A 27,302-nucleotide genomic window follows, 5' to 3' on the forward strand; every position below is an offset into this window, starting at 1 on the left:
GCAAAGAAATTCTACAATTAAAAATAAAATATTAAATCAATTTATCGTCCATTGTCTTATCCCGTAATAATATAGTAATTGTATAAAGGTGTTATTTGGAGGTTTCCTTCATTTTCCCTTTTTAAAAGCTAGGTTTTTCCGTACGAATGAGATGGATAGCTTTTTTCATTAATTTAGGCATGTTAGAATTGTCCTAATTATTAGCATTTCCCCGTAGGGGGGGGGGGGGGGTTCAAAAACTTTGGGGACTTTTATTAAATCTTGACTTGACTTCAAAATTTAATCTGCAGAAGGGGTGATTTAGTTTATTATCTTTGGGGATGTAAATAAATTTTTTGCTCATTGTCTTATATAGAGGAGCTTCGCTTCTAAGAACTATCTAAATGTATTATTTTAGATTTTATAGTCCTTGTTTCACCTTCTATTTTTATTTTGTCGGAGAATGGTAGTAAAGTAAATCATATTCAATTGAATATGGGGGGGGGGGTAAAATCTCTGTGAACACCCCACCCCCATAATCCTTTGCAATAGGAAGTTTAAATATGAGCATTTATAGAAACAAAAATTAAATTTTACTTTTATTTGAGCCAATGTTAGATATACCCAATGGTAATATTTAAAATTTTCACTTGGTTAAAAAGTGAAGACACTGCTAGTTTTAACCAACCAATTAAAATATCCTTGTATTTATGTTTTGACATGTCCTATACTCAATAGGCATCTATTAAATGTAATCTAAATAAAACAAGGATAACAAGATTATCATCCATTGTCTTATCTCCTAAGTTGTTTACAACCCCCTCCCCCACACATACTCACACAATACAAATACACATAATAAATACTAGGATATGACAATGAAAGAAAAATCGAGATTTTTGGAATAAAGAAAGGGGAGAATAAATTATTTAAAAATCTTATCTATTATACAAATTTTATATCTAAGTTTTCATATTTATTGAATTGTTTACAAGTACAACTGATATGGTTCTGATATCGCAAAAACCAATCAACCAATATTATTTTTTTTATAATTCATTCTATAAAAATAAAAAACTCATCAATATTTAATTTTTAAAAAAAAATTGTATAAAAAGTAAAAAAAACACTGAGAAAATATTAGGTGTAGAGGTTTCGTGTTCTTTCTAGACAGCCATATTGGCTATTTTTCCAAATTTTGACGGAACGAAAAAATTTATTGGAAAATATCAGTAAATATTAACTTTCAGGATCGTAAAAATTTAGAAAAGATTTTAATATTTATGTTTCATGTCCAAATTCAACCCTTTCCCTAATTATTATAAACGACTTTGGACAGTTCGAAAATAGGGGGAATATTTGAGAAATATTGACCCGTGAGTTTCAAATTTCCATCGTCAAAGATATATTGGATTGATTTCAAATAGACATATGTCTGGCAAAATGACTGGACAGTTTGATCTGGGTGTTGTTTCCAGGTAATATCTCTTGTGTGTCAGTCAGCTGCAGGCAGGGAAATTAAGGGATAGGTCAAAGAACAATAACTATTTGTTCCCCTTTTTTCTTTTTGTCTTAATTAATCTTTCCGTCTATTTCTTTATGTCTCTCCCTCTCTCCCTATCTCTCTCAATCTGCCTTTTCATCTTGCTTTATGTTTCCTTCTTTCTTGTTCTTTCTCTATCTTCCTCTCTCTCTCTCTTATGTGACTCTTTCTCTTTTTCTCCCTCTTTATGTTTAAAATAAAAAAAAGAACATTGCTAGAATTGGACACATTTGGTCTTGTATTTAGTTCCTAATATGATCCTTTCTTTTCAGACGCAAGCGGATGATGTTCTTGGTTTCGTTAGTTTTTTTCATCAATGTATTAGTAAGTACAAAATATCATTGTTTTAACAAAGATAATTATCCTAATTGGAAGGAAAGTTTTATGAAGAACTAAATATAACATATACAAATAGAGAAATTGTACAAAACAAAAGAAAGATAGATTTTTCTTTGGGTTAGGTTTTGTAAGAAGAGCCTTACCGGCTATAAAGATATTTTAAAAAGCTTAAAATAAAAATAAGGGGATGTATGATTTTGGCAGGAGCAGAGCAGAAAATTGAAACTGAATTGGTGTAACCCACTCCCTATCCCTGCCCCTCTATTTATTTGTCCCTTTCTGCCCCAAAGGCATACACATTTTACATTTAAAGATACTAAATAGTTAGGGTTTGTCCTTCTTTCAATCACAAAACACTACAGGTGCTTTTCAGCTGTCATTGGGGGGCAACCTTTTTGGATGCCCCCAAAATTTTATTTTAGATTTATTTTACACTTATTTTGATGTTTAGGTAATGTTTGTGTTGATAGAACGATATTTACCTATGCCTCCATGCAAAGCTACTCTAGGAATAATAAAATCAATTCTTTGTATTTTGATCAAATCAAACAGCCCCACTTTTTTAGGTGATTATGAATATTCCCCTGCCATTTCGATTTTTCTTTATATATATTACTTTCAAAAATCTCTATTAAAAGAAACTATCTGTAATAAGTATTATTATAGTAGTGGGTTTTTGTTTGTACGTATGTTAAGATCTCGGTAACCAATTAAGTTATTAATTTTAGGAAAGCTTTTAATAGGACCATTTTAATTGAAATTAATCATAATTTAAAGTGTTCTTAAATTCATAATTTACATTGTCATAAGATCCCTTTTTTTGTATGGGTTGGGGGCGAATATTTTTATTTGAGACGGAAAAGGGAAAAGACAATCCCTCCTTTTTAATTACATGCATATGTCTGTCATATGAAAAAGCACTACTGGTATTTATACAATGCTGAAGGTTTTTGTTCAAATAGTGGTGGTAGAGTGCTTAACAAAGTGCTAAAAAACTTACAAAAATCTGTATTATCTATTGTTACAGCAGTTCAAAGATCTTTATAAGCAAACACAGACAATTTTGTTTAAACCTCATAATAGTTTGCAGTAAGTAAAGTACAGTTTTACCAGGGATGGAGGGGATATTGGGCTGTTTATTACACTAGGCCCCAAAGTTTTATACTAACGTTTTCTAATCGTTGGCTTCAAAATATTGGGGACTTATATTAAATGTGATTGGTTGGTTCATTAAGCTAATTACAGAAGGGGTATTTTTGTGTATCAACATTGGGGATGAACATCAATTTATCGACCATTGTCTTATCCCTTTAGATGAATAGCTTTTAAAATATTTTGATATTACATGTTTTTTTACTTAATTTCCGAACATGGGGTTACATAACAGTCAAATTTTACCCTCATGAAAAATAGCTAAATTATTTTACAAATCATGTCAAAAATACATAATAGGGAGGAGGGATGGAATACAGGGATCTAAAGAGATAAGACAATGGTCTATCAATTGATGTGTACATTCCCAAGGATGCTACACAAAATTATCCCTTCTGTTGATTTCAATTAGTTATTGAAACGTTTGGACACTCATCTTAATAAACCAACCAATTAGAATTCAATAAAAGTCCCCAAAGTTGTCAAGCTAACGAATAAGAAAACGTTATTATAAAACTTTGAAAACTAGTGTAATAAACAGCCCAATGTACCCTTCCTTCCTGCTTAAAACCTGTATTTCGTTGTGGAAATGTATAAACTTCATTTCCTATGACCTAGAGCCAGAGGCATTCAATGAAAATCATCATTTTCAGAAAAGTGTCAATGCTAAAATATTCGAGAAACATGACAAGAAACTGATTAATATCAGCTAGATTAGAACTGGTTATTCTGAAAAATCATGTATAGCATCTTTTTATAGACAGCCTTCCGCAAATATTGATAAAAAATTAAATTCGGTTTTGTTATTCCCTATGAATAGAACCCGCGACCAAAACAGGCTCAACTCATTACCATGCACAGTTAGGACATTTGGCTCCGCTTTGTTATCCTGGATCGTTGGATAGCTTTCCAGACCGTATGAATAATCCACTATATGAATAACTATTACTCTAATGCGCGCCAAATGGAACCTATACCGAATAGTTAGATTGACATTCGGACTCATAAGTGAAGAAAACTAAGAATCTTGTTTGATTGTCATTCCAAATTATTGAAACTAATTATTACTACATCAAAACACATTTTGCCATTTTATAACTGTTGAAAATTTATTATTTTTGACAATTACAAATGACTATTGGCTATTAATATTGAATATTTTATTATTAGTGACGGCATATTATAAAATCAAAAGTAAATTTCCCCACGAGAAATATCATCAGTGGATGGCAAATTTTCTTTCACTAAAGGTAAAGATTATATTATAAGTCAGGAATCTAAAGGGATGAGACAATTGTCGATAAATTGATGTACATCCCAAATAAAGACACACAAAGCTAACCCTTCTGTAGATTATAATGAGTGGTTGAAAATTTTGGACACTTACCTTAATGGAGAAACCAATCAAAATTCCCCAAAGTTGTTAAGCCAACTAATTATAAAATATTATTAATCTTTGGGGACTAAAATAATAAACAACCAATAGTCCCCTCCCTCCCTGAGTATAAGTAGTGATTTTAATTGATTTATGTGTGTATTTTAGTTTTCACCCACTTCCTCTTTTATTACTAACTAGCGGCTACGCCCCTAGAGGCCTCTAGTGGCCTTTAAATGTTTTTTCTTTATTTTAAATATCTAATTTGAGAAATAACTTGTCTATGTTATCAATTGTTAAATTCATGCGTCTACGCAGCGCGACTACGCTAGTGAGACTACGCTAGCAACACTATGCGGCGGAAATATTTCATTTTTTTTTCGATTTTATTGTAATTTCTCTTGGGAGGGTGGTGGTACCCTCCCCCAAAATAGTTAAAAACCTTCCCGGGACATATGACAATCTACCCCGTTAAGGAGAACCCAATCGGTTCAGCGATTAGCAAGATCCTTCGGTACAGACACACAGATACACAGACATCCTGTTACTTTAGTATAAAAATTGTTACGCACCTAGAGGTCTCTTGGACTCTTTGAGGTGGGGGACTGTGAAAGTGTACACAATATTGATTTTTAAAAGCGAAGATTTTCTATAATTAGGGTAGGTCCGTCCGTCCGTAACGGATAGCTTTTTTCGTTAACTTAAGCATGTTAGAATTGTCCTATCTATTTCAAACTTTGCAATGTGATTCCTGTAGTAGTTAGGTACGATTTTAAAGCGTAGCAACTCTATAATCATTACAAAATGTCCGTACGTCCATTTTAAACATGTTGATTTTTTTACTTTTTTAACAACAAATTTTTATGTGATCTAATTTTCCGATTGATCTGATTTTTTGTATACTGATTCCAAGGACACTATAATAAGCGAAGCAACTCTATAATTAAGTCCTAAAATGCAAGTATGTCCATAAACATTATTCTGTAGCAAGCAGTTTTTAACAAATTTACTTACAATTTTACTTGGACCCTTGAAAATCGTCTTTTTGTGATATATTCAATTTAAAAAAAAACGATTTTCAAGTCTTGATATTTTTAAAAAACTACGTGATAGAAAAATAAAATTCTGTCAATTATATGCCATATAAATGCAGTTTAAGCAATTAACCTGGAAAAAATATATGCGGTTCACTAGATTAACTTCAAATGCATTTCGTGAAACTACCCCTTTGGATTGACTTTAGCTTGTCTGCTTTGATGAACGAATAGTCAAAACTTTTGACGACGATGAGAATTAATCAAATTATAGCCAACTACAATGTAGTCAGCCCCATAAATTTAGCTTTAATAAGTCACTCTCAGTTATGTGTCTTTTAAAGCTAGAAGAAAATTTTTTTGCAGAGTAACGTGTAGTGAAGTCTTTTCACTTAGAGTTTATTTTAATCATCTGAATATTAATGTCTACAGAACGAAGGGTACAACTTATATTTCTATATAGATTTAAAGGACTAAAAAATGATTATTAAATGTTCATATAGTTTTATGTTTTAATACTAACAGTAAACAATGTTAATTAACTTATTTTCAAAATTTCCTTTGAGACGCCTAGCGGCGAAATTTGAAACTACATAAAGTACAATATTTTCTTGTTTGCATGAAAATATTATTCATAGTATTTTGGATAGTATATATTCTTTTGGCATGTTAGTGTATGTCGGTATCTGTTTGGCCAATTTAAGTGTGATATAATCGTCCTATTAATTTAAAACTTGGTAAAATGTTTTTAGTTTTATAAAGTAATGTAAAAATTTTTTTTTTTTTTTTGGGGGGGGGGCTCATTTTTATAGGGAAGATTTTTCTTGGGAGTGTGGTGGAACTCTTTTCTAAATTAGCTATAAACCTTCCATGAAGCTACATTGTAAAGGAGAACCATATCGGTTCAGCAGTTAACGAGATCCTTAGGTACTGTCTGAAACAAAGAGAAAAATCCTATTACTTTTATAAAACGATTAAAATCAATTCAATTTGAAGTTCTTACACTTGTCTTATCATTGGATTGTTCATTTGGTTTTTTATATTTAAATTTTAAAAATATTTTTTTAAGGATTGTATGGTAGTTTTTACGACTGAAGATATAGCAGATCAAATAAGGTATATGCTAAAATGGATATCGAATACGTAGATATTGTAAGAGATCCCTCATAATCTCATAAAATGTTTCTCCCAGCAGATTTTTGCAGATTTTTGCAAATAACTTGCAAATATGATTTCTGCGGATTTTCTAATTTACATAGGCGTTTTCTATACATATATATTCCTCTTTCCAAAAATACCTCACTTGTCAAGATTGGATAAAAAAATCTTTGTGGTCGAGATTCCATAACTGTGCCAGCCGGCTAATATACCTTATGCTTTTACCTTAACCACTCCCCTGATCACAGAGGAACGTTTTTAACAATATCTGAGGTCTATATTAGCAGCCTAAATTGAGGACAAAATTCCACTGCCACATTTTCAACGTTTTCTATATCAATTAGTTTTTATGATCACTAAGTAGTACAACTACATGAAACCATTTATGAGGATAACTATTATTCTCGTATTTATTCAAAACCGATTCTAATCCTGTGGGTTAGAACCGGTTCTCATCCATACGAAAAAAACTATGTCTAGCATCGTAATATATACAGTTTTCTACGGATATGAAAATGTACGATTATAAAATTATAACCATTTTTTTTGCCGGTGCCTTCGGCACCTTGGGGCTAAAAAAAACTGGTTTTAATCTAATAATTGTACATTTTCATATCCGCGGAAAGCTATTTATAATACGATGCGAGAAATAATTATTATTACTTTTCCAAATATTTCCAAAAATTTCGTACAACAATTTTATACATAATAATATTGCATGCAGTTTTGCATTACTTTTAAAATTAAAATATCCTATCAAAATTTATAGAACTAATTAATTGTTAATTTTGTGTTTCTTTGTTTTAGAAGTCTTCGCCCCTATGGATATCCTCTAGAAATAATTATCAGACCTCTAGAGGACACAAATGTAGCTCAGGTTATATCTTTAACAACAATTATTCGTGCTTTCACTTAAACTTAGTTTTTGATCACTGAAACCCCCCTTGTTGTTTACAAGATACTTTTTGGTAAGTTGTATCTTCGCTAAATAATTTAGCAGTCTAGCCTAAACAGCAGCCAAGAAAATCACATTTCCCCCGCCTTAGCGCTACTTCCTGAATGACGAACGGACAGACAGACAAAGTAAATCATAGAGGTGATTTACATGTTGATACTAGCCCCTGTGGGATCCTTCTCCATGCAAGGATCTTGTAAACTTAACTTAACATGACTGTGGGATTGATTAAAGAGAAGCTTTACTCCTCTTTATTATAAACAGACAGCTAAATAATAATTAGGGCTAAAGGGGTAGCTGTCATAATATTGCAAACTGCAAATAACTATGTGCAAAGCCAAGGCTTGCTAGTTGGTATTTGAATCTTGCATAGCTAGGTTCGCCTCTTGTAGCTGTAGGCTCGAGTCCCTTGGTGTGGACGCAACAGTTACTTTATAAATCCAACCCAGGATAAATATATATTTAAAGTATCAGTTTGCATTTTATGTAAATAAATAAAAGTTGATCAACAATATAAAGTGAAGTTATTTGATAGTAAGAATTGAAATACTATTCTATAACTAACTACAATCCACTATACGTCCATAATACATGACCAAAGAGAATGAGCATCACAAAAAATTTAATAAAAATTTATATGTGGTTCAACTGTGATATGAGTTAAACTGCCAAAAATATTTCTATGATGACTTTTTGTCTGTTTGTTACTTCAGCCTTAGCCACAAGATAAAAATTAACAATCCGCTGCCGAGTCGCATTTTTCTCATTTTTATCTTTAATTGACCATTCTTGTATTTTTTAAAGCGTAGCTTTCCTATAATTAGAGTAGGTCCGTCCGGAACGGACAGTTTTTTTTTGGTAATTTAGGCATGTTAGAATTGTCCTATCGATTTCAAACTTTGCAAGGGGATTGTTAGGTACAATTTAGAAAACGTGGCAACTCTATATTCAATACCAGAATGTCCGTAAGTCCATATCAAACAATTCGATTTTTAACTTTTTGATCCAGTTGATCTGATTTTTGGAATACTGTTTGATTGTCCTACCGTTTCAGAGCTTCGCTTTTATGAATGTTTTTTTTTTCTCTGCAGGCATTGAGTCCCGATGGATGGGGTAAACAGGAGGCTATGGACGCTGAAGTTTCTATCGGGCATTCCAGGTAAAAACTTGTTAACTAGACAAAGTGTCTCAAAAATCAGCCATGTGACGTCATAAAAATGAGTGAGATGAGAGGAGAAGTGAGAAAGAAAACCCCTAAAAGATAGATGGATAATCACTCATTTTTATGATGTCACATGGCTGATTTCTGAGACAGACACTTTGCCCAGTTACGAAAATTGCGACAACGTGCCTACTTGCAGTCAGGAAGGTGGCGTTATACTAAAAAGGTTAATAGTTATTTTTCGCATCGTATCATAAACAGCTTTTCGCGGATATAAAATGTACCAGTTTTTTAGCTACGAGATGCCTAAAAAACTGGTTTTAATCATAAAAATCTGTTGTTACTCAATATTTGTTAATGTTCGTTTGTCTGTCCGTCCGGTTTGCTTAGCTTCACTTTTATAAATGTTGTCATCCTTGTTTGTTTTTTAGAGAATTATATTGGATCTGGAATGAGAAGTCCTATTTTCTAGAGGAAATATCAAAACTGAATCCATTCAAAACAAAATATTTTGCCTGGCTTGATATTGGGGCGCTTAGACATTCAAGGTAGTATTTACGTTTCAGTGGACTAACACTAGCGGCTAAGCCCCTAGAGGCACATGAGCGAAGGGAGATATGGGGGTTGACCGTTCATTTTAAATTTTACATCAATTTATCTTATCTTATTCCTTTAGATCCTTGATAAAACTAGTTTAGTCTTTCGTTAGCTTTTTAAAGGGGGGTAATGTTGGATGTACAATATTAATGTCCAACAATAAATTAAGACGATGCAATCTAATCAATTATGAATTAGCTTAGTTTTATTCTAACTTTAGTATAGCAAACATGAATTAAAAATGAATATTCTTATATAAAAATAACAGGATGTCTTTCTCTCTCTCTGTGTGTTTATCAAAGGATCTTGTTAACCACTGAACCTTAATGATTCTTCTTTACAGAGAAGCTTCTCATGGGTCCAGGAAAGGTTTATGCATATTTTAGGTTATAAACGCTCTTAGAAAAAACCCTATAAAAATTAAAAATTAATTTTCTTATTCACTTTCAACTAGATTAAAAGGAGAGAGTCGTGTCGTTTTAACACCTTGCACAAGTGCCTTTAGAGGCCTCTAGAGGCGTAACTGCTAGTATCTTATGTATCAGTTAATTTTTAAAAGCGAAGCTTTTCTATAATTAGGGTCGGTCCGTCCGTACGTCCGTAACGGATAGCTTTTTTCGTTAATTTAGACATGTTAGAATTGTCCTATCGATTTCAAATTTTGCATGGTGATTCCTTTAGTAGTTAGGTACGATTTAGAAAGCGTAGCAACTCTATAATCATTACCAAAATGTCCGTAGTCCATTTTAAACATGTTGATTTTTTAAAAATTTTTAATTAGTTTTTTTCGTTAATTTAGGCATGTTAGAATTGTCCTATCGATTTCAGATTTTGCATGGTGATTCCTTTAGTAGTTAGGTACGATTTAGAAAGCGTAGCAACTCTATAATCATTACCAGAATGTCCGTACGTCCATTTTAAACATGTTGATTTTTTTTTACATTTTTAACAACAAATTTGTATGTGACCTAATTATCCGATTGGTCTGATTTTTGGTATACTGATTCCTGAGACAACAAAGTACAATATTATAAGCGAAGCAACTCTATAATCAAGTCCTAAAAATGTAAGTATGTCCACAATCATTATCCTGTATCAAGCAGTTTTTCAACAAATTTGCTTACAATTTTGCTTTGACTCTTATACATTCGCATTCTGATTATTCAGTTCTGACATTACACAAGTGTTAATTTCCGTTTGTCCTACCGTTTCAGAGCTTCGCTTTTATGGATGTTGTCATCCTTGTTTCTAAGAACTAACAGAATTTTTATATTGTAAATGAAAATAATAATGTACAAATTTTGAGACATGTGATTATTTTGATAAAGCACATTTTTATTCATTTAGTAATTAGGGGTTTAAAGGGGTAGGACTATGGCCTATAAATTTATGTATAACCAAAATCATTATACACTAAATTATTCCTTCTTTATATTACAACTAGTGGCTACGCCCCCTAGAAGCCTCTAGGGGCACTAAAGGTAGGAGAGGGAAAAGTCGACCTCATCCCATTTTAAAGTTGAGTTTCAAAAGAGTAAAAAAATATTTTTTGGGGGGAGGGGGGTGAAGACACCCTCCTAAAAATAGTTTAAAACCTTCCCAGTACCTATAAGAAGCTTCACTTTAAAAGCGAACAATAATGGTTCAACGGTTAGCGAGATCCTTTGGGACAGACAAAAAACGCTTACTACTTTATTTAATAGGATTACATGTTGAAACGTTTGAACACCCAACTTAATAAACCAATCAATCAAATTAAAAGTCCCCAAAGTTGTTAAGCCAACGAATAAAAAAAAGTTTATATAAGACTTTGGGGACTAGTGAAATAAACAGCCTATCGTCCTCTCTCTCTCTGTTTATAGTGATAGTGATTTTATAATTTAAAGTAAAATTATTTTTTTTTTAGGTTTAATTATAAAAGAATAATGGAGCACATACCAAAAGAAAAAGGTATTAGTTATTTAGTATTAAATACAGTTTTCTGCGGATAGTAAATATAATTACAGTATTAGATTAGTTACAGTTTTGCTGGCCACGAGGAGCCCAAACAAAACTTGTGCTATTTTATGATTATCGTGTGGACTTATTATGCTAAGATTATTCTTTTTGACGTGGAACCGGTTTTAATCCAGCGGATATTAATCGGATTCAGAGCCAGTCTAGAAAAAAAAATAACGAAAACCTTTTCTTAGAGCTTATTTCCACTCTGTTTGTTAAATTTATTAAACAAAAACAATAGATATAAACTTTTGAATAATATTTATTTCTGGCATAGTATTATAAACAGCTTTCCGCGGATATAGAATGTACAATAATAAGATTAAAACCAGTTTTTATATTCGTAAAAAGCTGGATATAATATGATGCTAGACATAGTTTTTTCGTATGGATGAGAACCGGTTCCTATCCACCGGATTCGATATATATTTTAATATACAAAAATTTCATTATTTTAGGTATAACTTTACTACAAATAAATCCATTTGAACCAGCAGAATTAAAATTAGAAAATGGAATTTGTACAACAGATTTTTCTAAGGTAATTTAGTGTGCTTTCTTTGAAAGTGTCGGTTGATCACTGATTGTATAACCCCCCCTCCCCCCTCAATTTTACTATGCCTAACCCGTACAGGGTCCTGCTTGATGTGCTCTGAGCCTGCAGGGCTACAAAGTGCCCAATTATAACCTAACCTAACCTAAAATTATATAAACAAACAAATGAAAAAGTAACTTTTATTCTGTCTGTCTCACCTATTGCCTGTCCTTCCGTCTGTATGTCTTATTGTCAGTCTGCCCTTCTCTCTGTCTGTTTGTCTGTCCTTCTATCTGTCTGTTTGTCTGTCCTTCTGTCTTTCTGTTTGTCTGTCCTTCTTTTTGTGTGTCATAATGTCTGTCTGACCTTTTGTCTGTCTGTCCTTCTGTCTGTCTGTCTGTCCTTGTTTCTGTTTCTCCATTTGTATGTCGTTTTGTCTTTCTGTCACTTTGTCTTTCTGTCCTTCTGTCTTTTCTTTGTGTTCTTTTGTCTGTCTGTCCTCCTGTATGTCTGTTCTTCTGTCTGTCTGTCCTTGTTTCTGTCTCTCCTTTTTTTATGTACATATATCCTTCTGTCTGTCTGTCCATCCATATATCTGTCTGTCTGTCTTTCTATCCTTCTATCTGTGTGTCCCTCTGTCTATTTATCCTTTTGTCTGTCTGTCCTTCTGTCTGTTTGTCCTTTATTTTGTCTGATCTTATGTTTATCTGTAATACTAGTGATGCTCGGTTTTTGTTACTAACCCTTCAACACATTACGCATATTAACCTAAACATTTCGAATTAAATATTGCTCGGCAAATGACTTAAATATATGTTAATCGGGATATGCAAGCATAATTCTATGTAAATTACTTCTAGGTTGACCGAATCGGTGGAGGAATGATTGGTGGAACAGCCAGATCCATTCAGAAATGGACCAAATATTTTGATCAAGTTCTGGACAGGTAATTGATTTTACAAGGGAAGTAATTTTTTGAGGGAATTGATTGCATATAGAGCGTAGTTGTGTGTCCACTTTGAAATAATTTGTTCATAGGTTAAACTCAAACATTTTAGAATATCTTCTAGCAAATTTACAAGGTTTTAGTCATATATACAACATTTTAATTCAAATTTATCTTATCAAATTTAGGTAAAGGTAAATTTTCAATGGGGGGGGGGGGGGTTAAATGAAAAATATTTTGGGGGTGCCCTCAAATTCGTTTGCAGGGGGTAATCACCCCTTTACCCCCCCCCCCCCTTGGACGTCCTTGGACAACATTCATAACTAGCGAAGCTTAAAAATTATGAATGGATATCATGAAAAAATTACTATAAAGGAGTGTCATACAATAAACATTAATCTTGGTAAAATAGGGAAATCATCAAACCTTTAAAATCACGCAACCTTATAATCATGAAAACTTAAAAATCTAGGAATCAATCTAGCACCGCAATATATAGACAAATCTTAATGAAGCTTAATAGAAATATGTAGAATATGAGCATATTCAATCCCTGATAATTTCAGCCGTCAACCCTGAATAGGATTCGAGAAAACCATGAAAACCTAAAAATCTAGCAATCGATCTAGCACCCCAATTAATTGGACAGAAAATTATATTTGTTTTTTTTTAAATCAGGCCATCTTATTTTCTGACGTAAAACCTCAATCGAATTTTTTATGGAGTTGTTTTAACCAAAAGTGTCCAAATATTTACACTAATTATTAAAATCTACAAAAAGTTTATAATAATTGAGGGTGCACATTTTTAAAAACAAAAAAGATATCTGCTTTCTCCTTTATGTTTATGCTAATTTAAAAATAGCGGAAATGATCGAACACCTTTCCAAATGAATTTCTCATTTCTCATTTCTGGAGTGACTGTAGTACTGTGAAGTTGTTCTAATTTTGAACTAATTAAAAGATTATATTTATAATAATCATTTTATGTTATATATTTATTAATATACTGATTTTTTTTATGAGCGAAGTTAATCATGTTTATCTGTCTGTCAGTTTGTCCATAACGTTATTTGTGCAATTGAAGAAAATTGAATCTTCTTGGCCACTGTTTAGGTTAATCTTTTGAATTTTTCAGTCTGTTTGGATTTCTGTCCCTTTTTAGTGCTATAGCGTTTAAATGTATTTTTAATAGACTTATAGATTTGGTTTGCTGCTATAATAGATAGACTCTGAAAATTCTAGTGGAAATATAACACACTTAAACTAATATTTTCAGACGTCAAATTTTGTTTCTAATTGTATGCTACGCTCCTTATGGATTTTGTAATCCAATAATTTTAATTTTGGATAAGTATATAGTTTTTTCGTTCATTGTCTTATCTCTTAATATCTCTGTTATTTTCAGGTACTTATTCTCCGGAAAGTTTGGGGGTAAGGATCAAAGTGTAATGGCCACCACTTGTGCGGAAACTGATTTATGTCTCATGATCACACCTCCTGAAGATTACAGAGACGATAAGTATGTTTTGTATAAGTAGCGAAGCTGCTCTAGAATCCGGAATGTCCGTACATCTGTCCAAAATTTATTTAGGTTCTTAATATTATATCTAAATTTCTAGTTGTTTTTTATTCTTATATAAAAGTAGCAGGATATGTGTCTTTTGTGTGTAATAAAGGATCTCGCTAACCACTGAACCAATATGGTCTTTCTTTACAATGTAGATTCTCATAGGTCCTAAAATGAATTGTAACTGTTTTTGAGGGAGTGCCTCTAGAGTCCTCTAGAGAAATCAAACCTAGAAATGAATACCAACCCCTTCCCTCCTTCAATTGCTTTTGAGGCCTCTAATGGTGAAGCCACTCAGAAATTACCACTACAATAGATTACAACTAATGGTTGAAACGTTTGGGCACTTAACTTAATGTTCTAACCAATAAAAGTTCAATGAAAGCCTCCAAAGTTGTTTAGCCGACGAGTAAGAAATGTTGTTATAAAACGTTGGAGACTAGTGTGATAAACAGCCCATTGTACCTTTCCTTCCTATATAATTCATTACATAATTTTTAAAAGCGAAGCTTTTCTATAATTAGGGTCGGTCCGTACGTCCGAGACGAATAACTTTTTTCGCTAATTTAGGCATGTTAGAATTGTTCTATCAATTTCAAACTTTGCATGGTGATTCCTGTAGTAGTTAGGTATGACTTTGGAAAGCGTAGCAACTCTATGATTATTACCAGAATGTCCGTACGTCCATTTTAAACATGTTGATTTTTTTACTTTTTCAACAACAAATTTTTATGTAATCTAATTATCCGATTGATCTGATTTTTGATATATTGATTCCTGGGTCAACAAAGTACAATATTTTAAGCGAAACAACTCTATAATTAAGTCCTAAAAATGTAAGTATGTCCATAAATATTCTCCTGTATCAAGCAGTTTTTCAACAACATTACTTACAATTTTGCTTCGACTCCTATACATTTAGATTCTGATTATTCATTTCTGACACTATACAAGTGTTAATGTCAGTTTGTCCTACCCTTGTAGTGCTTCGCTTTTATGGATGTTGTCATCCTTGTTTGTATTGTTTTAGGTGGTTTTTCCTCCAAGATTACTTCATGGGAAGATTCAATATCAATGCCAACAGAATTAATATTTCAAATAGCCAGAGGTTGGCACTAAATTAGGATTATTTTATATCTTTTTTATATCACCAGGCACAGTAGCTCTAAGTAGAAAGTTATGCTAAATTCAAACATGCTGTACTAAACCAATCATTACTTGAACTAAGGGGGGGGGGGGGGGGTACTGCAACCATCTCGTAATCAATGTAATCAAAAGTTGGAAAAGTAACGGCTAACGGCTGGTGGCTCAGCCGTTTAGCCACTTTAAAGCTATTTTGAAGGTAAATCCATCACGAAACATATCTCCACATAATACTCTTTTCTGTTTTCAAACGGTTCTAGCCGGTAGTTGCTGGTACTAGAAATCTAAAAAATGATTTTTTGTATCATTTCACGTGATTAAAAGCAAAAATATTTATGACAGATTTGCCTTAAAAATAGCCAAAACTTTTTTTCAAGTTTTTGTTCGATTTAGGGATAATAGACCTACTAAGGATTACTCATGCAAAATTTCAGATCGAAATTCGATTTCTAAGTGCCATTTATACATTGATTACGAGATGGTTGCATTAAACCCACCCTCCCCCCTTTAATCAAATTATTATTAATTATTATTTTTAAAACTTATTTACTATGTAAATTTGCATTTATATGACGTTTTTACTGACAATTTTGTTGATTTTTACTCGAAGCATTTTTTACATTACTGTTACAAAATTCAGATAATTAGATTTATTATTACTTGGATGTTACACCAGCTTATCATGTAATATTATAAAGTAAAACTTGCAGCTGGCTAAAATAACCTCCTCCTTTACCCAATCCCTTGCCCTCCTAATGGATGGATGAACTGACCAATAAGTAATGTCCATGTAAGCAACCTAAATTGACGACTATTTTTCCCCTGTCATAATATCCACGTATATTTTACATCCATTATTTCAGAAAATGATGGCAGATATAGACCTACACGGCATGGACACTAAAGAACTGTTAATTATAACTTTAAAGGTAAATATAGACACACTTAAACGAAAGAACGGACGTACGGGCTGGACATAATTTAGTAGATGCTTATTGATGAGTGTGATCATTACAAAATTCAGCCATCTATTTCTAAAAACAGTTGAGTAAATACAGGTGCCGTGATACAGACGGTCAAAGTGAGCAAACGTTCATTTTCTTTAAAACTTTTCTAGAGCATTTCAGACAGCTACCAACATAACAAGATATAGATTATCATCGTTCAGCGAAATCTTCTCAAAAGACGTCTGAGGGAATCAAAGGACGTACAAACGGACGGACGGACGGACAGACAAATAATATTATAGAGTTGCATTTCTACCTAAGTAATATTTTTTTCAGATTTTATTTGACAGAGGTTTGGTGACGCTGAAAAAATATTCTCAAATTCTACACCAAACAGCCCCCTCATATTTTTTCAGGTTCATCATCTTCTTACTTTTTATCTATCTAATAAGGATGTGTATTTAAAGGGATAGTTGCAAAAAGTGCATTTCAGAAGAATTATTTCAAGCATAAGTTACAACTATACCATCAAACATATATAATTTTGCAATACATTAGATAACAAACAATTAGACATCATTAAATTAGTCGTAATGTTTTTGTGAAAATAAGCCAGCTATATAAATTACATATATCACAAAAATACAATTTTCCAGTCTTGATAATTATAAAAGTAAGTGGTAGAAAATTGAAATTCTTTCAAATACATATATGCCCTAAAGATGTAGTTTAACCATTGAACAGGAAAAAAATATGCAGTTCACTGAATTCAAGTTTAAATGCATATCGTGTCACCACCCCTATAAAGTCCATTGTCTTATCTTACCATAGTCTTAACTACCCCGTATTCTTTATATTTAGGGGGAAGAAGAAGTTACAACTGATTGCTGGACTGGCACTTTTCTTTATAATCATAACTGCAGGAATCAATGCTTTTAAATAATACGGACATCCAAAATAAATGAAGTAGTTACACTTTTTAAAAGCGAAGCTTTTCTATAATTAGGGTCGGTCCGTCCGTCCGTCCGAGATAGTTAGCTTTTATTAGTTAATTTAGGCATGTTAGAATTGTCCTATCGATTTCAAACTTTGCATAGTGATTCCTGTAGTAGTTAGGTACGATTTAGAAAGCGTAGCAACTCTATAATCGTTACCAGAATGTCCGTACGTCCATTTTAAACATGTTGATTTTTAAACTTTTTTAATACCAATTTTTTATATGATAAAATCATCCGATTGATCTTATTTTTTGATTACTGATTCCTATTACAATAAGGTACAATATAATATTATGAGCGAAGCATCTCTATAATCAAGTATTAAAATGTCAGTATGTCCTTAAACAAAATTCTGTATTTAAGAAGTTTTGCAACTTTACGTATAATTTTGTCAAACCTTATATTTTCATACTTTGTATATTCAGTTCTGACACTCAACAAAAGTTAATGTTCGTCTGTCATATCGTTTTAGAGCTTCGCTTTTATGGATGTTGTCATCCTTGTTTAAAAAGGTACTGAGAAAATTAGGGTTTCACTTAAAGTGCCTACTTGAGCATCAAAACCTATCCTTATTTAAAAATAAATTTAAAGATGTATGTGGTTGGCTTTTTGTTTGTTTATTATTTTTAGATCAGGTTAGGTTATGTTACATTTTGCACTAGGTAGTGGGTGGGACCTCTCTATCTAACTATTTATCCCTCTATCTAAATCTAAATCTCCATTTCTCTTACTGTTTATCTTTTCTGTATCTGTCTCTTTCTTTCCTTCTTTCTCTCTCTCTCTCTTTCTATCTCTGAACCTATATAGTTGGATGTTCTTTTAAGTAATGAACCCTGTCCATAGTTGAAAGTTCTTTTTAAGTAATGAACCCTGTGCATAGTTGGATGTTCTTTTTAAGCATTGAACCCTGTGCATAGTTTGATATTCTTATTAAGTATTGAACCCTGTGCATAGTTGTATGTTCTTTTTAAGTATTGAACCCTATTCATAGTTGTATGTTCTTTGAGCCCTGTGCATAGTTCGATATTCTTTTTAAGTATTGAACCCTGTGCATAGTTGGATATTCTTTTTAAGTATTGAACCCATTCAGTTGTACTACTGAACATGTCATGGGCTCCAGAGAAGAAGATTGATCCTATTTTTGAAGCTTCGCCCCTTTTAACCCCTAGAAAACCTGTACCTGGGTATGTTTTTTAAAAATTGAGCTTTTTTACATTTAGTTTCTGTCTGTTCGTTCGTAGCAGAGTATTTAGGTATTTTAGAATTGTCCAAACGATTAAAAACTTTGCATGATAACTTTAAATCATCCTTAATCACTGTAATTTACGGATTTAGTACTATTTTTATTTTATCCCCCCCCCCCCCCCCCCCTAATATCAACAAAAATTTGTCCGAACATTTTTGGAGGGTTTTAACACCATTACTCCCTTTCAACTTCCAGAGGAACATAGTTACATCGTCAGACCAGTGAAGCTTTGTATGCTACAGTTTGTATGTTTAAAATAATTTTTTTTTAGGCCCCGAATATTATGTGTAATTGGTACATATCCCAAAAATTTCCGGACAAAACTTCCCCATGTGATAGCTACATGGACGGGGAGATGTGACAGTGTAGTTTTTATCACGCCAAAGCCAAAATGGAAGTAAGATTTTTTTTTATAACTTTAAATACAATTTAATATTATATCATTAACACAAATAATTAATGAATTTAATAGAAAACACCAGAGATATTGAGGAAATTAGTTGTGAAAGATAAAGACAGCTAAAAAGCTGTTTAAAAGCATTTCCGCTGTCTATTTGGAATAGAAGTATAAAATCACGTCCCCCCCCCCACCGTTTATTGTCTTAATCCTTAAGATCCCTGATTTAGTTACTATTTTGTTTAACAATTATCCATATATTCTCTAAATGAGGGAAAGAAAAAAGCATAGTTTTTTTTTATAAAAATCAAAATAACGCTTACTCCTTGTAGCTGTCTATAGTGCCCTAGCAAAATGGGGATAGTTGTCACTGCTTTTGGCCTACCTATTCTAAACACAGCTACTTTCTCTTTTATCTAGAGGAGAGCTAATGTATGTATGGGACATAATTTCTGGAGATATGAGATACAACCTGATGGAAGTGGCTGGCAGTGATGATAGGAATGGACTTTATGAACATCTTAAAGATGCTCTTATCAAGTAAGAACATTTATTGACATTTCCGGTAGAAACTGGGAGAGAGGGGACATTGTAAATTACACTAGTACTCAAAGTATTATTACAATGTTGTCTTATTTGATGGCACTAGTAGTGTCTGAACTTTTCAACCAATAATTTTATCCAAAGAAGATGTAATTTGTTTATCGTCATTGGGGAATGGTATATAAATATATCTTTGCCTCCCCCCCCCTCAAACAGTCGATTTCATAGACGTTAATATTTTGTCAGCCATGAACATTTCTTTAAAGGTACGTTTTAAATATTATTTTTTTTTAGGATTTTAGAGCAATATGAAGATACATTTGATTTTATATTCAAATGTGATGACGATACATATGTTATCATGGAGAATCTCAAGCACAGACTTGCTCAGTTTGATCCAGAGTAAGTTTTATTTAATGCCTATATTTGCGACAACTTTTTCTACACAGAAACTGCCAATTTTCAACAAATACAAAAGAATCAAACTTTTCGGTGGACTCAAACCGGTGACATACAGACAGTCACGCAGACATCCTGTTATGTTTATATAAGGAGATTCTTAATTTCTAAAACTTTCAGATTCTTTTGATTTCCAGTTTACAGTTTATCTATATTTTTGATGCCTTTCAATGCAGGGCTACTTATGGACCTAATTTTCCTTGTTTTTTTTAGTGAGAAGATGATGATGGGCGCCATGTTTTTTGACCAGAACACAAAGTACTTGAGTGGAGGTGCTGGGACAGCCATCAGCAGGGCTGGTGTTAAGGCAGGGAGTTGATATATGGAAGGATTTTTAAGTTTTTAGTTATTGGAAAGGGACATGTTAAAAAAGTGAAGGTATATCTATTCCAACAAGCGAAAAAAATCTAAAATAATATTGGGGGGGGGGGGGGGCAGTTAAAAATTGCCCAAAAATCAGCTAAAATTACCAAATGTTTAAAACAAATTAATTCCGTTGTTAGTTACAGCTGAAAAAGATGTCTGCCTGTCTGACTATCTTAAGTTCCCTACACCTGCTATGTGTGGTGCATGACACCAATAGTAAGATTAAAAAGAAATGGCATGGCCTTTCAACAGGTGCAGCTCAATGCCATGCAAAGTTAAGACCTCCTGAAAAGAAAGTGAAATTACTAAAAGTACTTTAAATTTTGGAAAAAATAAATAATTAAAAATATTGTAATAATTTATAGAAGTAACATAATTTCAATATTTTCATCCATATATCCATGAATGCACTAAGGCTATTGTGAATGAAGGGCTAATGAGTGCATCCAAGCCATGTAAACTACCTGTAAGAAACTATAAACAACTATTTGTAAGTCTTACTTTTATAATTAAACTATCATAAAAAGAATGGTAGTAGCATAGACGTCCAAGGGGGGGGGGTAATGGGGTGATTACCCCCCCCATTTAAAATTTATCCCTATCCTGGGGGTGCTGTAGGCACCCCCAACCATTTTTGAGGGGGTATTTACCCCCCCCCCCCCCCCAAACAATTTTTTTTTTGGGGGGGGGGGGTAAATACTAGGGCGGGTCAATTTCCCCCTTTTTTAGATTTTACTGTTATCATAAGTGGTGGAAGTCATATATATGTATGATAAGCCCATTACAAGTTTCAAAAGTGACTTGGCTCTTATGGCTGCCGGCGCGCAGGGGTTATAAAAAGTGCCAACCCCCTTATAAAACCAAACATTTAAATTCCTTCAAACACAGGCATGTTGCATATCAATATGATCGCATTGAAATGCTGATTAAGAATTTGAAAACTGTTTTGAAAAATATTGCTCCTAGTTCGAATAAGATCTCATTAAGTACCTAAAAACAGCTGATTTAGTCAAAATTGTTCATTTTGTTAGGTTTTTTGAAAATCATTTCAGACTAAATCAATATTTTACCAAACAGTTTTCAGATCTGTAATCAGCATTTCAATGCGGTCATTTTGATATGCAACATTCCTGTGTTTGAAGGAATTTCAATTTTTGGTTTTGTAAGGGGGCAGGAACATTTTATACCCCCCGCGGCGCGCGCGCCCGTTGTTTTTGGATTAAAAACCTCTTTCAAGTTTCACAGGGTTTTATATTGGCCCAGTAACCCTTGCCAATGTCTACTTATGTGAAATTCCAAAATCGACCCACCCTAGTAAATACCCCCCCCAAAATAAAAAATCCCTAATAAAAAAAATTTTTGTGCACATTTTTAATACTAAATATTTAATAAAATTTAAATTACCCCCCCAAAAAATTTTACCCCGGGGGTAAATTTTGGGGCGGGGTAAACTAAATTTACCCCTGCCAACAGATTTCAGGGGGGGTAATTACCCCTCAAGCAAATTCAACCCCCGGGGTAAAAATTTTGGGGGGGGGGGGTAAAAAAAATTTGCGGTGCGCTTCGCGCGACATTTTACCCCCCCAAAAAACGAATTACCCCCCCTTAAAAAATTTTTACCCCCCCCCCCCAAAAAAAAGCTTGAACGTCTATGGGTAGTTTTATAGATTTTATTATTTTATTATAATTGTACCAATAAAAAAGGGGTAGTATGACGATTGATTATTTGTCTGTATAACCAATCAAACAATGAAAACTACATGTAAGAAACTTTAAACAACTATTTGTGAGTCTTATTTTTATAATTGAACTAATATAAAAAAGGTAAGATTGTTGTTTTTCCGTCTATCTATCCAATAAAACATTGAAAACTACATGTAAGAAACTATAAACAACTATTTGTGAGTCTTATTTTTATAATTGAACTAATATAAAAAAGGTAAGATTGTTGTTTTTCCGTCTATCTATCCAATAAAACATTGAAAACTACATGTAAGAAACTATAAACAACTATTTGTGAGTCTTATTTTTATAATTGAACTAATATAAAAAAGGTAAGATTGTTGTTTTTCCGTCTATCTATCCAATAAAACATTGAAAACTACATGTAAGAAACTATAAACAACTATTTGTGAGTCTTATTTTTATAATTGAACTAATATAAAAAAGGTAAGATTGTTGTTTTTCCGTCTATCTATCCAATAAAACATTGAAAACTACATGTAAGAAACTATAAACAACTATTTGTGAGTCTTATTTTTATAATTGAACTAATATAAAAAAGGTAAGATTGTTGTTTTTCCGTCTATCTATCCAATAAAACATTGAAAACTACATGTAAGAAACTATAAACAACTATCTGTAAGTATTACTTTAATAATTGAACCAATAAAGAAAGGGATAGTATGGTTGTAAATTTTTTTTATTAAAAACTACATGTTAGTAGTTACAAACAAATAATATTCCTGTGATACCTAGTGCCCAATATGACCTAAACAAACCTGACCTAAAGTCATTATAAGACAAACAAAAAACTAGAACCCCCCCTCCATTCTCCAATTTATTTCAAAATAAGAGAATGGGACTTCTGTGATTAACAAGACACTTAACGTGAAATTGCCAAAAAAACTTTAAAATTTTGATTATATATGTAAGTGGGTAAAAACATATTGCCAAATATACACATAATAAACAGATTGACAAAAGCACACACAATTCTGTTAAAAAAACACATTGACTTTACTTTTGCTATTTGTAATTATTTTGGTAGCTTGTGTCTCAAAAAATTTGCCTTGTGACGACATAAAATGAGGGATTATCCATATCTTTTTCAGGAGTTTTCTCTCCCACTTCTCCTCTCATCTAGCTCATTTTTATGACGTCATATGGCTGATTTTTGAGACACTTTTTCCAGCTACTTATTTTGATGATTTTATTAAGGATCAAGTAGATGATGATATACAGCTGGGAGAATGTGCGAAGATTCTTAATTTTAAGGTAATTAATTTTCCAGTATGGCTTCCAAACCGATTACTATCCGCTGTATTTGAACCAGTTGTGAGACTTACTGAAAAATCATATGTTTAGCATCGTATTACAGACAATTTTCCACAAATATTAAAAATAAAAATCATAAAATGAATACCAGTTTTGCTCTCCCGATTATTTGGCCTCTAGAAGCTAAAAAACCGGTTTTAATCTTATAATTTTTCATTTAATATCCACGGAAAGCTTTCTATATCCGATGCGATAAGTAACCACTTTTTTTTTAAAAAAGAGAAGCAGAATTCAAACTATTTTAGTGGAATAGATGTTTTGTTTATTCTGTTCTGACACTCTACAAGTGTTTTCGAAGCTTCGCTTTAATGGATTTTAAATGACCTTTTTCATCTGCTATTAAATTGTTTTCTTCTACTTGGCTGTGTTAATATTCACCATTGGACACCATTGGTCTATTTTCAAAGACCCAATATGGAGTCGGCACAAGGACATTGTGATGGGGAGATACATTTATTTAACCCTTTCTTCCTCTAGTGTTTTATCCTAATTTTGGGATAATAATCTAATTATTTGTTTAGATTCTGAGCAGTGAAGATGACGGACATATGACATTCTTCCCCTTTCCTTTGGAAACTCATATTATATCTTCAAGGACTGATGGGTAAGTTTATTACAACCCAGGGGTAGCTATTCTAACCAACAATTCTACAAAAAATCACGAAACCTTACTAAGTATCTGGTGGTATATTCTGTTTTTGTCATGTATCTGAAGAGGGGTGGGAAAGAAGGGGAGGAAAAGGGGTAGGGGGTTGTGGGGAAATTTTCCTTTAGAGTTGTTTGTCAGAATTTCATTCCCTTGTCCCTGATTACAACCAGGGACTAGGGAATGACAGCCTGGCCAACAATGCTAGGAAATATTCACGAAACCTACCGGGGTAATTCAAAGATTAAGAAGATACAACATATATATTTGAATGTTGTAATCGTCTTCCCCTTTCCTTTGGAAACTCATATTATTTCTTCTAGGACTGATGGGTAAGTTTATTATAACTTTACAAGTAAAGCAATTCTATCTATAAGTGTTATGCATTATGCATTGGCCTGTAAGAACATTTTAGGGTGGTTCTTTTTTGTTGGGGGGGGGGGGGGAGCAGTTGCTCTTTTGAGCGTGGTGGAACTCTCCCCGAAAACAGTTATAAATCTTCCCAGGACCTGTAAAAGGAAAACCACAATGGTTCAGCAAGATCCTTAAATACAAACAGACAGACAGTCAAACTTAAAAACATCCTGTTAATGTTAAAATGTTTTTTTTCCATTAGAAAATTATCATAATTACTTAACTCATAATCAAATGTTGAACGTCTAAGGTTTGTTCAGACTTTTATATTTAAAGATCTCTTAGTATGTATTATATTTTCCAACATATTTTTTTATAATGACTGATCTATTGAGCTTTGCTTTAATTTATGTAATAAAAATCCTTGTTTTCAGATGGTGGAAGCAGCATACACTAGAGTGCCGGGAAACCCCCATGGATAACTGTCCCTCCACCTACCCTGTCACCTTCCATTACATCTCCCCAATAGAGATGTATAAACTAGAGTATCTGCTATACTCGGCTAGATTGCATAATAAACAAGAAATTTTGTAGCGGTTTTAATTAAAAAAAAAATTGTGCTCAGTGCCAAAAGACATAATACACTATTTTGAATCTAGTTTTTAAAATTAATAATATATAACCATGGAGGAAGGGGACATTGGACTGTAAATTACACTGGTCCTCAAATATCTATAAACATGTTCGCTTTTTTATTAAAACCTTGGGTACTTTTGAAGTTTGATTTAAATAAAAGTTAATTTTGTTTATCATTATTGGGGATGAATATAAATTTATCGTTCATTGTCCTATTCCTTAGATACCTGCTTTTAATAGTTTTATATCCAATGATTATTTAATGTTCTAGTCAAAGTTTTTATTTAATTTAGATACATACATAGATTATACATTTGTTTGAAGCGAATGTACTTTATAATTCACGCAGTCTGTTAGGAATTGAATAATCTAATAGCATAAATATTAAAATATATTTCTTAATGCCTTATTGTTCCCTTTAATTTACATCCTTTCTTTCAACAATATTTATTTGCTACTGAAGGTTTGATTTCAAACAAGGATGACAACATCCATAAAAGCGAACCTCTGAAACGGTATGACAGACGAATATTTACTCCTGTAGAGTGTCAGAACTTAATTTACAGAATATAAATATACAGAATTGTACGTAAATTTGTTACAAAACTTCTAAAATACAGAATACTGTTTAAGGACATACTGAAATTTTTGGGACTTTATTATAGAGATGCTTCACTTGTAACATTGCACCTTATTGTAATAGGAATCAGTACATCAAAAATCAGATGAATTGGATGATTATATCACACACAAAATTGTAGTTAAAAAGTAAAAATCATCATGTTTAAAATGGACGTACGGACATTATGGTAACGATTATAGAGTTGATACGCTATCTACTACAGAAATCATCATGCAAAGTTTGAAATCGATATGCCAATTTTAACATGTTTAAATTAACGGAAAAGCTATCCGTTACGTACGGACCGGCCCTATTTATAGAACAGCTTAGCTTTTAAAAAAGGAGATGGAGGAATTAAATGTGCGATATCTGGTCTATCCCCTAAATAATGACAATTTATTGCATGATTTCGAACCTTTGGCGTAAGGGTAAAAAAACCAGGGGCTGCTATTCAGAAAATTAATTCCATTTGAAATTGTCGAAAATTAAATATTTTGTTGGAGTAAAACTTGATTTTTGGGCTAACTGAAAGGGAAGTGGGTAAGAAGGGAAGAAAAAAGGGAAGCAGGTTACAGGGTAATTTTCACTTAGAATTGTTTGTCAGAATCACATTACCTTTTTCTTGGTAAAAACAAATATTCTCATTCTTTCCAGAGAGAGAGGGCACAATAGAATGTTTGTTACACTAACGTTTTCTTATTCGTTGGCTTAACAACTTTGAGGGCTTTAGTGAATTTTGATTGGTTGATTCATTAAGTTGAGTGTCCAAACATTTCAACCACCAATTTTAATCTATAGAAGGTGTACTTTTGAGAATCACCATAAGGAATGTACATCAATTTATCGGCCATTGTCTTATTTCTGTAGATCCGTACATATGTATACGTATACGATTAAATATTTAACTTTATATTATGTTTTTTTTAAATTTTATATATTAATATTAAGTTGTATTTTAGTCAAATAAGTTATATAATGCTTTATGTAATTTTCATATTGAAAATTAGACTAGCATTTTAAAACTTTTGTTTAGTTTTTTAATAAATATTATGTAATTTAATAGATTTCTTTAATTATTGTTTAATGAAATCCACCAGGAACAGAGATGATTATGTCCAAAAATGTAGCCTTATAAATATTAATAAAAAATATATATTTTAACGAAGCTACTCTATAATTCACTTAGTCCGTTAGTCCCTCTGTAACTTTACTGGGAAAATATGATTTTCTCGGCTAATATTAAATATTGATTTACGTGTTGTTAAACTTACCAAAGAACATCTAGGAAATAATTTACTTTGTCCGTCAGTCTGTCGGTCATGCTACAAAAAACAAAGATATTTAGTTTTAAAAGGTTTCGTGATTTTGTACATTTTAACAAAAACTTTCTTTTTCTTTTATGGCTACCGAACATCTGCTCTATAACTCTCATTGTCCGTTTGTCCGTCCGTATTTTTTGAGCTTCGCTATTTTTGGAATGTGTTGATCCTAGTTTTATTCTGAAGAAATATTAATAGAAATCATGCTAACCTAGCACCAACAACAA

General features: G+C 32.4%; 2 protein-coding genes across 2 annotated transcripts; both read left to right on the forward strand.

Moving 5' to 3' along the window:
- Window positions 1–1,422: 1,422 nt before the first annotated feature.
- LOC145305220 (uncharacterized) lies at window positions 1,423–16,339 on the forward strand. Its single transcript, XM_080146808.1, has 13 exons — window positions 1,423–1,457; window positions 1,795–1,846; window positions 2,313–2,367; window positions 4,181–4,263; window positions 6,492–6,538; window positions 7,388–7,457; window positions 8,627–8,694; window positions 9,129–9,245; window positions 11,201–11,244; window positions 11,751–11,833; window positions 12,688–12,773; window positions 14,181–14,294; window positions 15,373–16,339. Exons 1-13 carry the CDS (start codon window positions 1,423–1,425, stop codon window positions 15,464–15,466), a joined length of 948 nt encoding a protein of 315 aa, XP_080002934.1. The 3' UTR covers window positions 15,467–16,339.
- Window positions 16,340–16,352: 13 nt separating this feature from the next.
- LOC145305221 (glycoprotein-N-acetylgalactosamine 3-beta-galactosyltransferase 1-like) lies at window positions 16,353–26,816 on the forward strand. The gene is made up of 12 exons (XM_080146809.1): window positions 16,353–16,414; window positions 16,769–16,848; window positions 17,294–17,352; window positions 18,518–18,614; window positions 18,948–19,073; window positions 19,494–19,613; window positions 19,911–20,018; window positions 20,289–20,382; window positions 20,857–20,931; window positions 23,382–23,438; window positions 24,020–24,102; window positions 24,933–26,816. Exons 1-12 carry the CDS (start codon window positions 16,355–16,357, stop codon window positions 25,090–25,092), a joined length of 1,119 nt encoding a protein of 372 aa, XP_080002935.1. The 5' UTR covers window positions 16,353–16,354; the 3' UTR covers window positions 25,093–26,816.
- The last annotated feature ends 486 nt before the right edge of the window (window positions 26,817–27,302 follow it).

This window comes from Acartia tonsa, chromosome 14, assembly GCF_053477335.1.
Source record: "Acartia tonsa isolate MP-2025a chromosome 14, ASM5347733v1, whole genome shotgun sequence".
Lineage (NCBI taxonomy): Eukaryota > Metazoa > Arthropoda > Copepoda > Calanoida > Acartiidae > Acartia > Acartia tonsa.

What these genes read in the sequence shown, in the direction of transcription:
- LOC145305220 (XM_080146808.1), top strand. Translation starts at nt 1,423, where the DNA reads ATGACTGGACAGTTTGATCTGGGTGTTGTTTCCAG. An exon ending in GCCTCCATGCAAAGCTACTC is followed by an intron (nt 2,368 to 4,180) that starts TAGGAATAATAA and finishes ATATTTTATTAT; the next exon opens with TAGTGACGGCATATTATAAA. An exon ending in GTACAACAGATTTTTCTAAG is followed by an intron (nt 11,834 to 12,687) that starts GTAATTTAGTGT and finishes AATTACTTCTAG; the next exon opens with GTTGACCGAATCGGTGGAGG.
- LOC145305221 (XM_080146809.1), top strand. Translation starts at nt 16,355, where the DNA reads ATGGCAGATATAGACCTACACGGCATGGACACTAAAGAACTGTTAATT. An exon ending in TTTCTTTATAATCATAACTG is followed by an intron (nt 17,353 to 18,517) that starts CAGGAATCAATG and finishes ATTGAACCCATT; the next exon opens with CAGTTGTACTACTGAACATG. An exon ending in GAAACTATAAACAACTATTT is followed by an intron (nt 20,932 to 23,381) that starts GTAAGTCTTACT and finishes GATTTTATTAAG; the next exon opens with GATCAAGTAGATGATGATAT.